The sequence below is a fragment of the Pseudorasbora parva genome, chromosome 10 (assembly GCF_024679245.1).
Source record: "Pseudorasbora parva isolate DD20220531a chromosome 10, ASM2467924v1, whole genome shotgun sequence".
Lineage (NCBI taxonomy): Eukaryota > Metazoa > Chordata > Actinopteri > Cypriniformes > Gobionidae > Pseudorasbora > Pseudorasbora parva.
In genome coordinates, this window is record NC_090181.1 from 28,707,170 (window position 1) to 28,724,934 (window position 17,765).

General features: G+C 38.7%; 1 protein-coding gene across 1 annotated transcript in view; it reads right to left on the bottom strand.

Moving 5' to 3' along the window:
- efcab11 (EF-hand calcium binding domain 11) overlaps nt 1-17,765 on the bottom strand; it is a 116,592-nt gene that overhangs the window by 81,249 nt on the left and 17,578 nt on the right. The window contains exon 5 of the mRNA XM_067455772.1: nt 8,106-8,196. Within this exon, the coding sequence (XP_067311873.1) occupies nt 8,106-8,196 (91 nt within the window). The remainder of the gene's footprint in view (nt 1-8,105; nt 8,197-17,765) is intronic.

Sequence of the window (17,765 nt, forward strand, 5' to 3'; positions counted from 1 at the left end):
AATCTTTTCTAAACACAGCCCTGGGTGTGCAGATAAACTCCAATCACAGCATTCAAGGTGAGCTCTCTCTCTCTCTTCCTTCACTTGTTCCTTGGAATTCCATTTTTTTTCATTCGGTCCGTTTGCTGCCACACTCTGTCAGCAGTGGCAGGATGACGGGGCGGAGGAGAACCGGAGGAGGTGGAGAGAGGAAAACAAGATGGCACAGCGGCGTGAAGGTTATGACTTTGAACGTGCGCTAGCTGGGGACCAGAGTGCACACACACCGACACACAAAGACACAAATACACACACGGAGTGCTTCAAGTGTTCCTGTTTGTTCCAGGTGCTTCTCTGCTCTTGCTAAGTCAAACATCTACATGGCTTTACATAGCGGGAGATATGGATCAACTGGTGAAGGTCAACACCTGAGAGGGTGGAAGGGAATCACCAGCAATTGGCTTAGGCATACAGAACTAAAATGAGTAGTCTGTATTAACTGACTTTAATCGGTTAAAGGGGAATTATTATGCTTTTTACAAGATGTAAAATAAGTGTCTGATGTCCCTAGAGTGTGTATGTGAAGTTTTAGCTCAAAATATCCACAGATAATTTTTAAAGCATGTTAAAATTGCCCCTTTTAGAGGGTGAGCAAAAACATGTTTGTGTGTGTGTCCTTTTAAATGCAAATGAGCTGAACAAACAATAAATGTCTGTTTTGTTGCGTATTCTTATAAGAGCCGTCTTAAATTAGTGAAATAATGCCTTAAGCGAGCTTGAAGAGTTTTGAGAAAATGAGATCCGCATCAGATCCGTGTTAGGTTTGGCAGTGGCAGATCTTAAAGTCACAGTAGCCTAAACCAGTGGCTGCCATCAATGTTAATCAAAAGAACAAAGGTTCCAGAGAAAAGAGTAGCTTTCATAAGGATTAATCAATATTTAATTTATGTATGCAGTGCAGACTGTTTGATAACTTTATTCAGTTTCTGTTCATCTCCTATCTGTTAGACAGAAGGCCACAGGTAAATAGATTTACTAGAATGGGTTTATGTGAAGATTGTTTTAAAGGGTCAGCTCACACAAAAATGAAAATAATGTAATTTATTACTCACCCTCATGTTGTTCTATACCTTCATTCATCTATAGAACACAAATTAAGATAATTTAGATAAAATGCGATGGCTCAGTGAGGCCTCCATTGCCAGTAAAGTCACTGAAGCTCTAAAGATCCAGAAAGTAACTAAAGATGTATTTACAACATTTCATGTAAGTACTATGCCACAATTCTCAATATAATATTGAACCGTTCGGCATTCACGGTTCAATACGGGCTTGTGAATTATTATTAATATTTTTTCGGTTTTGCATTTAATCAATTATTAATTTTTTTCTCTCTGTTTGAAATATTTCTCTCAGTTTATTTTGGCTCTTTGTGAGTTTACCTGTGAGTCTACATGCTGATATGAGCAAATATCCAATCATATGCACTAAAGTTAGGGGGCCTTTAGCCACGTTTGAAATGCTGGTGTCAGAGAGTTATACTGATGGAACACTAGTTATCCACAATCACCAAAGTTCATTATTTGCATTTGTTTTAAAGCCTTGCCATTAAAAACATTTTATTCGCTTACTTGCATGCGCACAGTTTTAACATGCGCTGAACGCGCACACTAAAAGCCTGTCAATTACACGTAAAGGCAACCCTGTCTGCACGTGTGCTGGAATAAACAATCTTAGCCGGTGTTGTAAAAAAATTAAATAATTTAATGATACACAGAGTACTTACCCAACATGATCATCATTTCTGAGAGAAATTGTGAAGGTGAATGCAGATACAAACAAGCTCTCCGTTTAGGATTCAAACAAATATAATCCAATCCCCTTTGATGACGTGATGATTACGTTACTGTTGATCATCTGTCCGTCATCATCTAAAGCCCGCCCTGATGATTTCATTGGTCCGAACAGTTTCTGTTCGGGGATAATTACTCCTCTATGGAGCGAGGCCAGACCGAACACATATTAACACAGTCAGATATGACTTGTCACGTGTGTCTGTATATGAGATGCGAGCACGAGCAGGCAGCAGTGCAGCCAGTGGACATGCAGCCGTTTGTCCTTAAAGGGACAGTTCACCTCTAAAATGATGTTACTAAAACAAAAGTCAAATCTTGAAATCTCTCTTGAATCTGCTCTTGAATAAAAAATAAAAACATTTAATACAGTAGCTTTTAATCAATGTATATTGAAGACTATGTAGTTTTAATTTTTGCCTATATTTATTAATTCAATTTCATACTTAAATGCTACTGTACATCTCTGAGCTGCCACTGTAAATCTTTATATATATTTATTTTATATCACACAATACACCAGGAATGTGTACAAGTTTTTTTTAAGTAAAGTTTTAAGTTTAAGTAAGGTTTTTCAAGTTTTTTTTAAGTAAAATAATTTAAAAAAAAATTCTCCTTAAACTTTTTCTTTTCCTGTCACCTAAGAATAGAATAGCAAAAAAAACTAACTGAACCGAAAATCGTTGTTAAAAACCGAGGTATGTATTGGACCGTGGACTAACTGTATTGTTGCATCCCTCGTAAGTACAGTTTCGAATCAGTGGTTTGGAGCGCCAAAGTCATGTGATTTCAACAGTTTGGCAGTTTGATATGCGATCTGAAACACTGATTCGAAATAATGACATTTTTTTCATTTTGGAGTGAACTATAATTTTATATAGTTCATAAAATGGAAAAATAGCCTAATAAATGTTACAATTTATAGCTTTCAAGTATACTGTAATGTTGGATGTCTGCCATTAGTGTGTTTTTTGTTTTGTTTGTTTGTTTGTTTGTTTTTTAAGCAGTTTCATAGAGACATCAGTACCAGTTTTAGTATCGGTGATACTGGCCTTCATTCATTAAAAGAGCCATTACAACACTGTCTTTAAAGGTGCCCTAGATTGAAAAATTGAATTAACCATAGCTGTATAACAAGAGTTCAGTACATGGAAATCACATAACGTGAGTCTCAAACACCATTGCATCCTCCTTCACATGTAAATCTTGTGTGTATAAAACACAACGAAAAATAGGCAAATCTCAACATAACACCGACTGTGGCGCAACAGTCGGGATCATTAATATGCATGCCCCAACATTTGCATATGCCAGCCCATGTACAAGGCCAGGCGGAACTGCGCAGTCGAATCATTTGAGGTTCTGTAGGTATTGTGAAGAAACAAGCATCAAGCGAAGATAGCCAAAATGGCAGATCATGGAAATAAAGGTTATGTTCCATGCTGTGCAGGGTATGTGAGGACATTTCATACCCTTCCCACAGAAAATAAAAAATATTATTTTTATTATAAATCTATAACCGGATACCGCAACAATTTAATTCAAAGTTTTTAGTTTGCTTGGTCCATTTCACTATGGACAATATCAAGCAGGCTTCGCTCAGCGTCTGATACTAAAGAAGGGGGCAATTCCAACTATATTAAGCTTATTATATTATATACTAAGCAGTATGCAGTGATTTTATCCACTTCTTGACTGTCAAAACCATTTCGGATTAAATGAAAATGAAAGCGAGACAACATTAGGGATAATTTACCATGTGTGGTTTAGATCCAACGCAAGATGCTAGTAAGAATAGGAAACTCCAAGTACACTGCAAAAAATGCTTTAGTTACTTAGTATTTTTGTCTTGTTTCTAGTCCAAACATAAAAAAAATCTTAAAACAATAAGCATTTACTAGAGAAGTAAAAATTATTGTCTTATTTTGGGGGGAAATAACTCAAAATTAAGAGAGCTTTGCTTAAAATAAGCTAAATATTTTACTAATGGGTTAAGCAAAAACTCACTTTTGAGTTTTTTTTTTCCAAAACAAGAATTACTTTTGCTTTTTCAGTAAATGCTTCTTAAATGTAAATTATTATTATTTTTTAGATATTTGGACTAGAAGCAAGCTTTTTTTTGCAGTGCAACTAGTATACATAACTAAATAGTATGACAATTGTCAAATGACAAAGGTTAATATTTTTCCTGGCAGTGTTGTCATATAAATCTACAAAATACAACCATAGATACATATGGCAATCCATACAAACAAAACATTTACGCGCTACCCAGTTCGCTGTTTAGAGTCCGTGATTCAAAATGAAGAAGCTGTCTTAGTAAAATCATACAGTGACACATTACAATAATTAAAATATTTTTACAATGTGAGTCACATAACAGTTCGTTTTGTAGATTCTTACAGAACGACTAAACTTTCCACTCAGAACCATCCATTTCCAATCTCAAAACAATTGGTTGTTCATCAAAATCTGCATCTTTGTCAGAAATGGGCTCAAATGTATAAGGGTGGATGCCTAATCTCTCTATTGTCATGCCGGCCAGTATAAATGTGTTTGCTGTCACTGTGAGCTACTGAAATGAGCCGCATAGAGAAACAGCCAATCAAAGCAGAACTCCTAATTACTATTCATGTCCTTCCAAACAAAGCAAAAACAGACCAATTCATTCTAGGTTCAATGTTTAGAGTTTTAAATGGACCTGTAACACCATATATGGAAAATGTTTGCCATTAAATAAGCTGCATACTCTCTATGTAGATATCAGATAACAATTTAAAATATTGTTTTAACTCATTCTTGGGCACTTTTAAGTTGTTTCTCCATTAATTTTGAGAGTAACTGTGAAATATTTACAATATTAAATATTAAAAACAATATTTTTAATTGTGGTTAATCAAAAAAGTTACGGACTACAGCTTTAAAGTTATTGGTACATTAATAAGAAACAAAAGTTATCAACTGATTTCTTTTTTCTTTTTCTTTTTTTGGTGCCACCCCAAGATTTGCTGTGGACACCCCTATTAAAAGTTTTTGGGGCCGCCACTGGGCTGGCTACAGTATAGATCATAAGCCTGCCCTCTCCATGCAATCGAATGGGGCACAAGGTTTTATTTATTTATTTAATGCAATAAAGCTAGGGTGTAATGCAATGATTGATATGGGGGGGACCTTGATACCGCAACTCCATCCCAGGATCACTACAGAATCGAGCTCTGAAAGACTTAATCAGCAATGAACATTATGTTTACAGTGGAAGGAAGCAGAGAAGTGCTATCCATCTTTCTTTACAGTCTATGGGGATAACCAGTCATTTCCAGTGACTAATAACTTAAATTCTGTTTTGTACCTCATACAAAACTATTATATGCCGGCCGCCAGAGAGGAAATTTTTTGCAATAAATAAATTATGATTACACTTGTCTGTTATGTTTTTCTTTATTACGGAACATATTTTTAAGAAATTGTTTAGAGTAATTAGGTTTAAAGGATTAGTGGCTCAAAATACCTTTTTAATACTATATTGTAACTAAAATTTTAATTTTCCAACATATTTCTGTCCATTACGTTTGATATATTATTTTTTATATCCTCTATAAAATATAGAGGGGTTGGGTTAAGGGGTCTAAAATAAAATGGTAAAATGATTATACAAATATCTTTATGATATAAAAGATTTGAAAATATTTTACATTTTTGTAAATACATCCATATTATACTTTCAACATCTATCCAAACTTATTATTATAAATACTATAATAATAAATAAATAAAACTTAAATAACACTGACACAAAATATCAAGTTTACCTGCATATGAAAGAAACTCTTTACTTGTAAACATTTGAAAGCATCATAAATAAACTAATTTAATTTAATTAATACTTTTATTTTCAAATATTTCCAACAGTTTTTGCTATGGCACCGGAATTGTTACAGAGAACCGCTCAATTTTACTACTGGAATTATGGTACTGTGATAACCCTACATCAGACTTTTTAAAAACTGTAACTCAAGAGTCGTTTTAAATTATTCAGTCATCGTTGTCACAAGAGAGTCAATTGTTTATTAAAGGGTTAGTTTACCCCAAAATTAAATTGATTTCATTAATTACTCACCCTAATGTCGTTGGACACCCGTAAACACCATCGTTCATCTTTGGAACACAAATAAGATATATTTGTTGAAAGCTGATGGCTGAGAAAGGCTTCCGAAAGGCCCCCATTGGCATTCAATACATTTCCTCTCTCAAGACCCATAAAAGACTACTACATCTCACTACAGTGGCTGTACAATAATTTTACGAAGCAACGAGAATAGTTTTTGTGCGCAAAAAATCAAAATAATGACTTTATCCGCCAAGTTATTGTCTTCCGTGTAGGTCTCGGAAGTGAACTCACCTGGAACTCACGGGATAGCAGCGCTCCTCCTCTTCCAGGTCATGTATTGAATGGCGGATCTGCGTCATATTCTCGCGCATGCGTCGAGTTCACGTCTATAACTTGGTGGATAAAGTCATTATTTAGATTTTTGTGCCACTGTAGTGAGATGGACTTTGTATCGATGTTTCAGTCCCTTTTATGGGGCTTGTGAGTGGGAATGTACTAAATGCCATCAGAGCCCTTTCTGAAGCCTTTCTCAGCCATCAGCTTTCAACAAAAATATCTTCATTTGTGTTCCGAAGATGAACGAAGGTCTTACGGGTGTACAAGGACATTAGGGGGAGTAATAAATTAAATAATTTTCATTTTTGGGTAAACTAACCCTTTAAATGTATATTTATGGTGCACTAAGAATCGATTAATTAAATGTGGTGCAGGAAACACTGGCATAAAATAATGGATTCATCTTTGAATTATCCAAACGAATATTGAGATTGTTCAAATGAAGATGTGATTAATCGAATAGCTGATTAATTTCAGATCATTATATTAGCAGATTATAAAATGAATCATTAGCTACAGCACTAATACCAAATGAGAAGTCACTGGATACAAATTGAGCATCTAAAGTCACGCTACATGATTTCTTTTGGCATAAGCCCTTAGCGCTTTGGTTCTGACACGACTGCGACATTTAATTAAAAAAACAAATGCCACAGTGCCTCCTGAACTCATAATTCACTCTGCCAATGCTGTGTTGGCATGCCATTGCAATCATAGCAACACAGTGACTCACTAAGGCTCTGAGGTTATCAACTCCTAATATGTCAGCTGAGCTTAAGGTCAGAAGGACACAGTATCTACACTGTCAGAGATCATGGTTTCAGCAGTGTGAGAGGGTGTTTGTATATTAACCGGCCTTGCAGGACAACTGCGCTGCTCTCAACAGTAGCTGCAACTTGCAGCAGTGGCCAACCGCAGAGGATGAGTCACATCAAACAAAGAACTAAATCTGTCCAAAAAACAAAAACAAATGCACACGTATGCGCACAAGGAGACACGTGTCGCATCTCTTTTTGAGCCCTCAAATACAGGATGAAAGAGATTAATTGCTCCCTGTCTCAGAACTGCATACAGTATCCACATCACCTCTTCAAAAGGATGAGAAACTGAGAAGAGAGACTCAGCAGAGGGCTGATAATAATGTGTCACCATAACTGCAAACGCAGGGACAAGTTGAAACCTCTAGACACATCATAGTACGAAAGTAATGCGGAGATCTTAGTGGGAGATTGTCGAATGTCGTATTGGCTTTGGGATCTGGCGATAGCTCTGGGTCTAGTGATAACTGTTTGAAATGAGTGTGAACGCACAGCACACGAAGGCTCGCAATCCCACCTGTTCAGAGCGTTTTTGAGCGAGACGGAGAGGATGAGATGTACAGAGACACGTGAAGCAGCCATGGGGCCTGGATGGAGGTGGAAAGGGGCTGAGAAACTCCACAGGGAGCATGGCACAAAGGAACTGTTCTCACCCTAATAAGCATCCAGATCTCAACACCGCAAGGCTCCAAAATCTCCAGACCTGTTCTACTCTCACGTGGGACTGTATCAAACACTTTCACTCACACTGGAGGGGTTCGAGTAACAAAGAGCCGGCCAAATGCAGAGCTTGTTGCTGTGGTGGAGGTGGGAGGCCGGCTCTGAGCGATGGGCACAAAAATCACTTTCTGACTCAACACATTCGAAGTGTAATTACATCCAGCTCGCCTTTGTAATCGACTTTGGAAAGAGAAATCAAGGGGAAAGGAAGATGGAAAGAAGAGAGATTGAGAGGAAGATCAGATAACCCACTGAATCATGCATTTACAGCCGTGGGCCCCGAACTCTTACCGGAAAGCCTCCAGCACAGTTCTCTCCGGCAGACGGGGGGCAACTCGCTTGAAGGCACTTTTGAAGTCATCCAGCTTTAAGAAGCCACGACCTGGAGACAGTACAAACCCAGAGCAAGAGTTAACAAGACTAATACTTTAAAACATCAAAAAGCCTTTTACTGTGGGGCCGGTTGTGTTATTAGGATACCGCACTCACATGAGATCAGGCAAAGAAAATGTGATAAGCACACCTGAGAGCACGCTCTCATTATTTCCCCCTTATCTTAGGGAATAAAATCAGCTTTCTCTGTTCATTCTACTCCATGAAAGATTGGTGGCTAAAGCTGAAAGTGTACTTCCCTTGTCCGAATTCTTCTCGGCCTGACGAAATTTTCATTATTAGTATAATCCGCTGATGTTTGCGCACACTGATCACGTACAAACAAGTTTTTGTGTCCATGTGGGCTTGTGCGCGGATGATATGCAAGTGATTTGTGTGCTTGAAAAGAAGAGTTCACTAGAACGCATCCATCCAGGCTCACGCACAAAGGAGTATTCTTTGAAAGGCTTGCGCACTCGACTGTGTGCGATACGAAACTGAACGCGGAAAACACGTATTCATGAAACCCCCTCTTTTGGTCTGGTTGTTCACAACCCAGCTTTAAAAAAGTATAAGTTTGGAAGGTAGGAGAAAAAACAACTACTAAAACACAGACCTGCAACACACTCAGCGCATTATTCAGACAAATAAATATTAAAGATCCCATTCTTCGTGTGTTTTCGAAGCTTTGATTATGTATACAGTGTGCAATATAACATGAGTTCATGTTTCGCGTGTAAAAAAAAACAGTATTTTTCTACACAATTTACTTATCTGTACAGCGCTGTTTCCTCTGTCCTAAAAATGGCCTGATGATTTCCTTGTTCTATGAAGTCCCTCCTTCAGAAACACGTAACAAGTTCTGATTGGGCCATCGCTTCCCGTGTTGTGATTGGACAGCAGCTTAGCGCACTTTGCCCGGAAAAGGTCCCGCCTCTTACCATAACGGGGAGATGCAAGCGCTGAATGTGCGCTCTTCTCCACGTGGGAGAGCAACAAGACCACACCCCATATTTTGCGTGTTCTTGTGGGCGGAGGGTTAGTCAACAAACGGTTCTAGTGACATCATTCATGCCAGGAAGTGCAGGGGTGTAGTCCAAACCGGCCGTTCGCTGTAGGCTTTGAAAGGGAACTTCTGTTAAATAAAATATCTCGCTTGGCATTGAACTTTGAGCTTTATAATTTTACAGGTATTATTTATGCTCTAACAGCAACATTACACACTAACTAAAGTTTGAAAGATGGAATCGCAAAGAACAGGACTTTTAAAATATGAGCAGTTTTTTTCAGCAGAGGGATTTTTTTTTTTTTTTTCGTTTTAGGTCTACATTTTTATCTGTGTATCAGAATAATCCATTGTGTCATCATGGGCAACAAACACAAGCTCCTTTGATATTTCTCTTTTTAAACAAAAAAGTGTTAACAAATCTTTTAAATAATTTGTGGCTGGTGTCTTGTTTTGCTCTATACTCTGCGCTTCCGTGTTCATCACTACGTCATGCGTCGGGTCAAAGAGTCACTCTTCAGCTGGTACTTGACTTGCATACAGACGTTACAGGAAGCCAGTGGTTATAATATGGATATTTTTCTAACAAAAACGCATCGCTTCCCTTCAGAAGGCCTTTATTGAACCTTTATTAACTGGATTAGGTCCTGTAGGTTCCAACTTAGGTCCTGAGTCCTGTGGATTATGTTTATGATGGATGGATGCGCTTTTTTGGGCATCAAAATTTTAGTTACTATTCACTCCCATTATAAATCTATGAAGAGGCAGGATATTATTTAATATATCTCCAATTGTTTTTGGCTGAAAGAAGAAAGTCATATAAGGTGAGTAAATAATGGGATCGTTTTCATTTTTAGGTGAACTAACCCTTTTAGTCAACTTGTAGCTTTTTGACTGAGAAAGCAAGGAGTAAGACCAGCTGAGATCTCAGAGTGTCTACAGGAGCCTCTTCCTGAGCGCTCAGAGGAACAGCTTGTTGTGCCTTCTTCACAGCGGCTGGCACGCAGGACTTTGATTTGCAGGAAATGGCTCCCCTGAGGAAGTTTAGAGCGCTTGCATCCAAAGTCAGTGCTGAGAGTGGAATCTGTTTAGCGTGTCTGCTGAATTGATGAGAGGCACAGCGCCGCACTGAGCGGGGAGGGGTATGGGTCTAGGGGAGCACTGTGACATGCATGTCAACACGCCAGACCCGACAACAGCAGCTCACCAACCGTAACCAAACACTGCCCTGTCAACAGGGACGAAAGTCACACACCTGCTGAAGCAACAGGACCTGTGCAAAAGTAGAACATTGCACATATTGTCTGTAAAAAGGGTTAAAAGGTGTATAATGTCATAATTTACTTGCCGAATGCAGAAGAAATCAAATGTTTTGACGACAAGGCATGAGCAGCAGTCAGCAGGGAGCATGGCTCACTTTCACACCGGCTGAGAACGGGAGAGTTTCCAAATGCACCGAGCATGCTCTATCACCGGGCAGGCTGCCACTTCAGCTCTGAATGGGAGCGACGCACTTCAGCACGCTTTAGCTTCCAACGCATCCCCATTGAAGATGAGGATGGGGGTGACGGCGCAGATGAAACAGTCAAACATCTCATCCAGCGCAAACTGTTCAGCCGCAGATAGGAGAGGACTTGCCTCTGTTGGCAGGCTGACAGGAACATCAGGCAGGGAAAGCCAGGACAGAGGGTTTAAGCTTAGCTGGCAGAGGAACAAAGGCAATCAATCTGGAAACTGCTGAAATTATTAAGACACTTTGCTAGCATGTAAGCTCTGCAGGAGAACACCTGCCTGACAGTTGTCCTTCAGGTTTCCAGCTGCACGTGCTCATCCACAACTGTTCAAAGAGTAGCCAATTTAATTTTTAAAAAGATCAAAATCAGATACAACAAACATCAGCGCTGATGAAGACCGGAATCACAATAAGTTGAGTTAGTTAAGAATAAGTTAGAATCAGAATTACAATCTCGGTTCTAAAATTAGCTCATTTCCAGGTTGCTCTGAATTCGTACAAGGGTTGAGTGAACTCGCTCACAGCAATTTGGTCCTCAAAATGAATTTGATGGTTCATTAACATTCACATTTCTAATTAAAAGCCAACTGTATTTTTTCTTAAATGCCTAGTACTTTTTTTGCTGGAGACTATTTTAAGTCTCGGGAGGATGTAGAAATGCTCTATAGCCTGATCAGGTGGCTCACAGGAAGTCAGAGATATTTCAAAGACTACTGAGAGATCAAATGAGATACAAGAGAGATAAACAAAGTGAAGAGAGAGAGAGAGAGAGAGAGAGAGAGAGAGAGAGAGAGAGAGAGAGAGAGAGAGAGAGAGAGAGAGAGAGAGAGAGAGAGAGAGAGAGAGAGAGAGAGAGAGAGAGAGAGAGAGAGAGAGAGAGCTTTAGGCAAAAATAGGTCCATCGTATGTCTGCTGAAGGGGCATTTTCACATGAAGACTAAATATCCTGCTCAAACACACCAGTTTTCCTCTTTAATGGCGGGTCAGCGGGGTTAATGAAATAAGATCCCTCAGCCGTTCTGAGCAGATTCAATCAAGGTCAGCTGATATCCTCCTCCTGTGGTCACTCCTTCTAACTTTGTGAAATTATTTCTGTTACAAAAATTAATTAGTTAATTATACTTTTGCCTCTCTTTGGAATATCCTACAAACAGTTCCAGGGAGGGCGAAAAAATCCAGGGAGACCACGAGGCCCATTTTACTTTGTTTTTTCTACCCAACCTTGAAGACTCAAATGTTGGTTCAGACCCTTAATTTCACAGAATGACTTAATTAAGGGCGGAAAAAAATGCTTCAGAAACAGCCGCTAAAGACGAGGGAATGTTTCTATTTGGCTTTCTAGCTTGCCAGGCATTAACTGCTTAAGAATCAGTTCTCAGTTAAGGATATGCACTTAAACTTGTGCATCACTAGAATAAAAAAATAAAACGTTTTGTTTCTTTCCCAAAAAAATTCTGGCATTGGGGAACTACCAGAATGGAGCATTTACATTGCATTATACAGTCAAACAAAAAAAATATTCAGACACCCAGACATCATTTTTACTAGTTGGGTGCAAGACACTATAGTTCATTTATGTATAAGTGAGAATAGCAAAATAAAGTAAACTGTGACATATTATACCCAAAAATTCTTCATACAGTGGACTACCAGTAAAATTGATAAAAATGTGAGACCAAAATGATTCAGACACTTTGACCTGATCATGTTTTGCTTAAGTGTTTATTTCTTTAATTGCTAATGCGACCTTTTACAGAACCGACTGAACAAAATTAAGCATTGCTTGGTCATTGGTTGACCTAAATTGCCATTATCTAACTTTGTACTTAAATTTAACAGCTGACAGCTGATTGGTTGATTGTAATCCATTACATACCTTTCTATCAAAGATATCAGACATTATAAAGATGAATTGGTAACACTTTATTGTAGGGTTCAGTTATTAACTATTAACTAGTTGCTTATTAGCATGCATCTTACTATGATATTAGCTGTTCATTAGTACATATAAAGCACATATCAATCCCTTATTCGTCATGACCTTATTCAACATCCCTTAAACTTAAATGCTACAAAAAATGCCTTACTATTAATAAGCAATAAATAGGAGTTTATTGAGGCAAAAGTCGTGGTTAATAGTGAATATGTGTTCCCCATACTAAAGCGTTTTCTGATTAATTTGCTCTGACAGTTTAACTCATGTAACATGACTTGTTCTTGTTCTTGTAATTTTTATAGCGAATAAACTGTGAGAATGTGAGAAAATGTTGAAGGTGTCTGGATACATTTTTGTTTGACTGTAGTAACAGTGGTCTAAAGAAAAGGACACATGGCGCCCTCTACTGCAATGATATGAAAGGGGTGTGTTAAAAATACTGTGATAAACACAGAGCTATTATAGGATTACTACCACCATCATTATGTGTAAACTATACATTATTTATTCAGAACCAAACTGAACAGATGACACAGGCATCGGCCACTGTTTACAAAAACCTGCACTGCATTCATTAAAATGTATTCTGCTCACTATTTGCACTATATACACATTTTAGCAAACACTTCTTCAAATCAACTCAATGTACATGTTTCGCCAATAAGTATTTTTGTTTTCTGGGAATCAGAAGATGCTCTACCAGTTGAGTTACAGGAACAAAACAGCCCATAATCCACCAAGTCTATTTTCTTGCACAATGAACTCAGCCAATAAATGTGAAATGTCACAATTACATTTGTGGTCTTCACTGCTGCAGTGTAAAAAGTGATCAGCTGACTTAACTTTAAAAGAAGTGTAAAAACATAATGCTTTCAAATTTAAAATAAATAAATCTGATGTGAAATTCCAAAAAAATGTTTGTTATTTGTATTACGTTTTTAGTTTTCCTGGCTAATGGGGCCTAAACTTATACAGGTCCTTCTCAAAAAAATTGCATATTGTGATAAAGTTCATTATTTTCCATAATGTAATGATAAAAATTAAACTTTCATATATTTTAGATTCATTGCACACCAACTGAAATATTTCAGGTCATTTATTGTTTTAATACTGATGATTTTGGCATACAGCTCATGAAAACCCAAAATTCCTATCTCAAAAAATTAGCATATAATGAAAAGGTTCTCTAAACGAGCTATTAACCTAATCATCTGAATCAACTAATTAACTCTAAACACCTGCAAAAGATTCCTGAGGCTTTTAAAAACTCCCAGCCTGGTTCATTACTCAAAACCACAATCATGGGTAAGACTGCCGACCCTGTCCAGAAGGCCATCATTGACACCCTCAAGGGAGAGGGTAAGACACAGAAATACATTTCTGAACGAATAGGCTGTTCCCAGAGTGCTGTATCAAGGCACCTCAGTGGGAAGTCTGTGGGAAGGAAAAAGTGTGGCAAAAAACGCTGTACAACGAGAAGAGGTGACCGGACCCTGAGGAAGATTGTGGAGAAGGACCGATTCCAGACCTTGGGGGACCTGTGGAAGCAGTGGACTGAGTCTGGAGTAGAAACATCCAGAGCCACCGTGCACAGGCGTGTGCAGGAAATGGGCTACAGGTGCCGCATTCCCCAGGTCAAGCCACTTTGGGTCTACAGAGAAGCAGCACTGGACTGTTGCTCAGTGGTCCAAAGTACTTTTTTCGGATGAAAGCAAATTTTGCATGTCGTTCGGAAATCAATGTGCCAGAGTCTGGAGGAAGACTGGGGAGAAGGAAATGCCAAAATGCCTGAAGTCCAGTGTCAAGTACCCACAGTCAGTGATGGTCTGGGGTGCCATGTCAGCTGCTGGTGTTGGTCCACTGTGTTTTATCAAGGGCAGGGTCAATGCAGCTAGCTATCAGGAGATTTTGGAGCACTTCATGCTTCCATCTGCTGAAAAGCTTTATGGAGATGAAGATTTTGTTTTTCAGCACGACCTGGCACCTGCTCACAGAGCCAAAACCACTGGTAAATAGTTTACTGACCATGGTATTACTTTGCTCAATTGGCCTGCCAACTCTCCTGACCTGAACCCCATAGAGAATCTGTGGGATATTGTGAAGAGAAAGTTGAGAGACGCAAGACCCAACACTCTGGATGAGCTTAAGGCCGCTATCGAAGCATCCTGGGCCTCCATAACACCTCAGCAGTGCCACAGGCTGATCGCCTCCATGCCACGCCGCACTGAAGCAGTCATTTCTGCAAAAGGATTCCTGAACAAGTATTGAGTGCATAACTGAACATAATTGTTTGAAGGTTGACTTTTTTTGTATTAAAAACACTTTTCTTTTATTGGTCGGATGAAATATGCTAATTTTTTGAGATAGGAATTTTGGGTTTTCATGAGCTGGATGCCAAAATCATCAGTATTAAAACAATAAAAGACCTGAAATATTTCAGTTGCTGTGCAATTAATCTAAACTATATGAGAGTTTAATTTTTATCATTACATTATGGAAAATAATGAACTTTATCACAATATGCTAATTTTTTGAGAAGGACCTGTATGTGACGTGTTCATAACTTCATATCCACCTATCCTAGCGTTTGTCGCTTGTGTGTTATGTGTATTGTTTTGTTTGTTGCACAGAGAAAGCGATTTAATCACAGATTTAATGTGCATGCCTTGTACTTACACAGAAGGCAATCAGATTTGTTTATGCTGGGATGTGTATTTCACTAGATTCTCTTTTCTTTAGCATCTCTACAAAATAAAGGTCATGAGGTCTGCAGGCAGATACATCACCAGTCTAATTACGTAAAATGTATATTAACAAAAGTGTTAAAGGGATCATGACATGTGAAATATAATTGGCCTTGATCTTGTGACATATAAGAGGACCTGGACTGTACCATTTAAACTTTCTTCAAGTTTAATAGCTTAAAAAGTCCTCCTTGTTATAAACAAAGAATTTATTTAATCAAGCTACAAAAACAGCTTGTTTGGATATTGTGGGATTTGTGATCATTCAGTCGCTTAAAGGCTTGCATTTGCCTACACTTGATGTGAGCGTCAACCAAAAAAAAACATGTATGTATCACTGGCGTTGTCTGCACTGGATACAGCATACATATCCGCATTCAGTTTCTGACATGCTCCACCCACTTGGACAAATTGAAGAGAGAAAGAACGTGCGCCCAGTTTAAACAGCTCATTTGTGTCTCTGTACAGACTTCAGAAGGATTCCAACATTGCAAACAACTGGATTGTTTATTTTAATGGCATCCCGAATGTAGGGCTGCAACTAACAATAATTTTAATCGATTAATTGGCATGCTATTTCTTCGATTAATCAGATAAAAAGCCCAATTTTTATTTATTTTTTATAGATAAAACACACTATGCCACATCTTGTCCAATGCTGTGCTTCAAACAAACGTGTCAACTGAACGCTATGTAAACATACACAGAGCAGTCATAACATTATGACCACTGACAGGTGAAGTGAATCACACTGATTATCTCTTCATCATTGCACCTGTTAGTGGGTGGGATATATAAAGTGGCAACTTAACATTTTGTCCTCAAAATTGATGCAATAGAAGCAGGAAAAATGGGCAAGTGTAAGATTTGAGTGAGTTTGACAAGGGCCAAATTTTGATGGCTAGACGACTGGGTCAGAGCTTATCCAGAACTGCAGCTCTTGTGGGGTGTTCCTGGTCTGCAGTGGTCAGTATCTATCAAAAGTAGTCCAAGGAAGGAACAGTGGTGAACCGGCCACACGGTCAAGGGCGACCAAGGCTCATTGATGCACGTGGGGAGCAAAGGCTGGCCTGTGTGTTGTGATCAAACAGACAAGATACTGTAGCTCAAACTGCTCAAGAAATTAATGCTGGTTCTGATAGAAAGGTGTCAGAATACACAGCTGCATAACCGCCAACTAGTCAGGGTGCCCATGTGAGCATCAGAACTGGACCACAGAGCAATGGAAGAAGGTGGCCTGGTCTGATGAATCACGTTTTCTTTTACATCACGTGGATGGCCGGGTGCATGTGCATTGATTACCTGGGGAACACATGGCACCAGGATGCAGTATGGGAAGAAGGTAAGCCGGTAGAGGCAGTGTGATGCTTTGGGCAATGTTCTGCTGGGAAACCTTGTGTCCTGCCATCCATGTAATTGTTACTTTGACACGTACCACCTACCTAAGCTTTGTTGCAGACCATGTACACGCTATCATGGAAACTGTATTCCCTGGTGGCTGGGGCCACTTTCAGCAGGATAATGCTCCTGCCACAAAGCAAAAATGGTTCAGGAATGGTTTGAGGAGCACAACAACAAGTATGAGGTGTTTACTTGTGCTGAACAAACAAGTCCGATTCATGGAGGCCACACCTTGTACACTTTCAGGGGTCCAGACCAGGAAACATCTTTCATTTACATTTAATTACACACTGTTATCCCTTTACAGTTACCACTCTCATAAAATACTTGAATTACATGTTGACTTTTACACATAAATGTAATGTCCAACTACAGATATTTCAGCAAAATATTTTTTTTGGACTTAATATTAAGCGTCTCCTCTACTTTGTTCTGTCTGTTGCAGGTGCTCATTCAGAAAAGTCACTCTGAAGTTTAACGCAGACTGTCAGCACTAGACTTGATACAAATTGGAAATACTTGAGTGAATTTGTAACACTTATAATGATTTGACCGTAAAATGTATGTTTTGCGCTGAGGAAACATATCACACATTAATCAGCACACAAATCTGAGAAAAAGTGCCTGACAGAGCAAGCCATGCTAAAAAATTACACTAATGGAAGCTTAAATAAAGAAATCTCATGTTTTGGGGAGCTTTGATCACATACCGTTGAATACCTGATTAAAATGCACTATTCAGTTGCATGGTGGGTGGGGGTGTCTAAATGAATCGTTTCTTCGATGCATCGCGATGCAGATGAGGACGATTCGGTATCGATTCAGTAATAGACCATAACTGATTATAATGTTACTGACATCACGTGTAATGTTATTTGTCACGTGCGTGCTTTGTCGTGGTAGCATACAGTGGCAGAGGGAGGCGAGATGTCAGTGCGAGTAGCCTAATTAAAAATGCTCAAACTACTTTAAAAGCCCG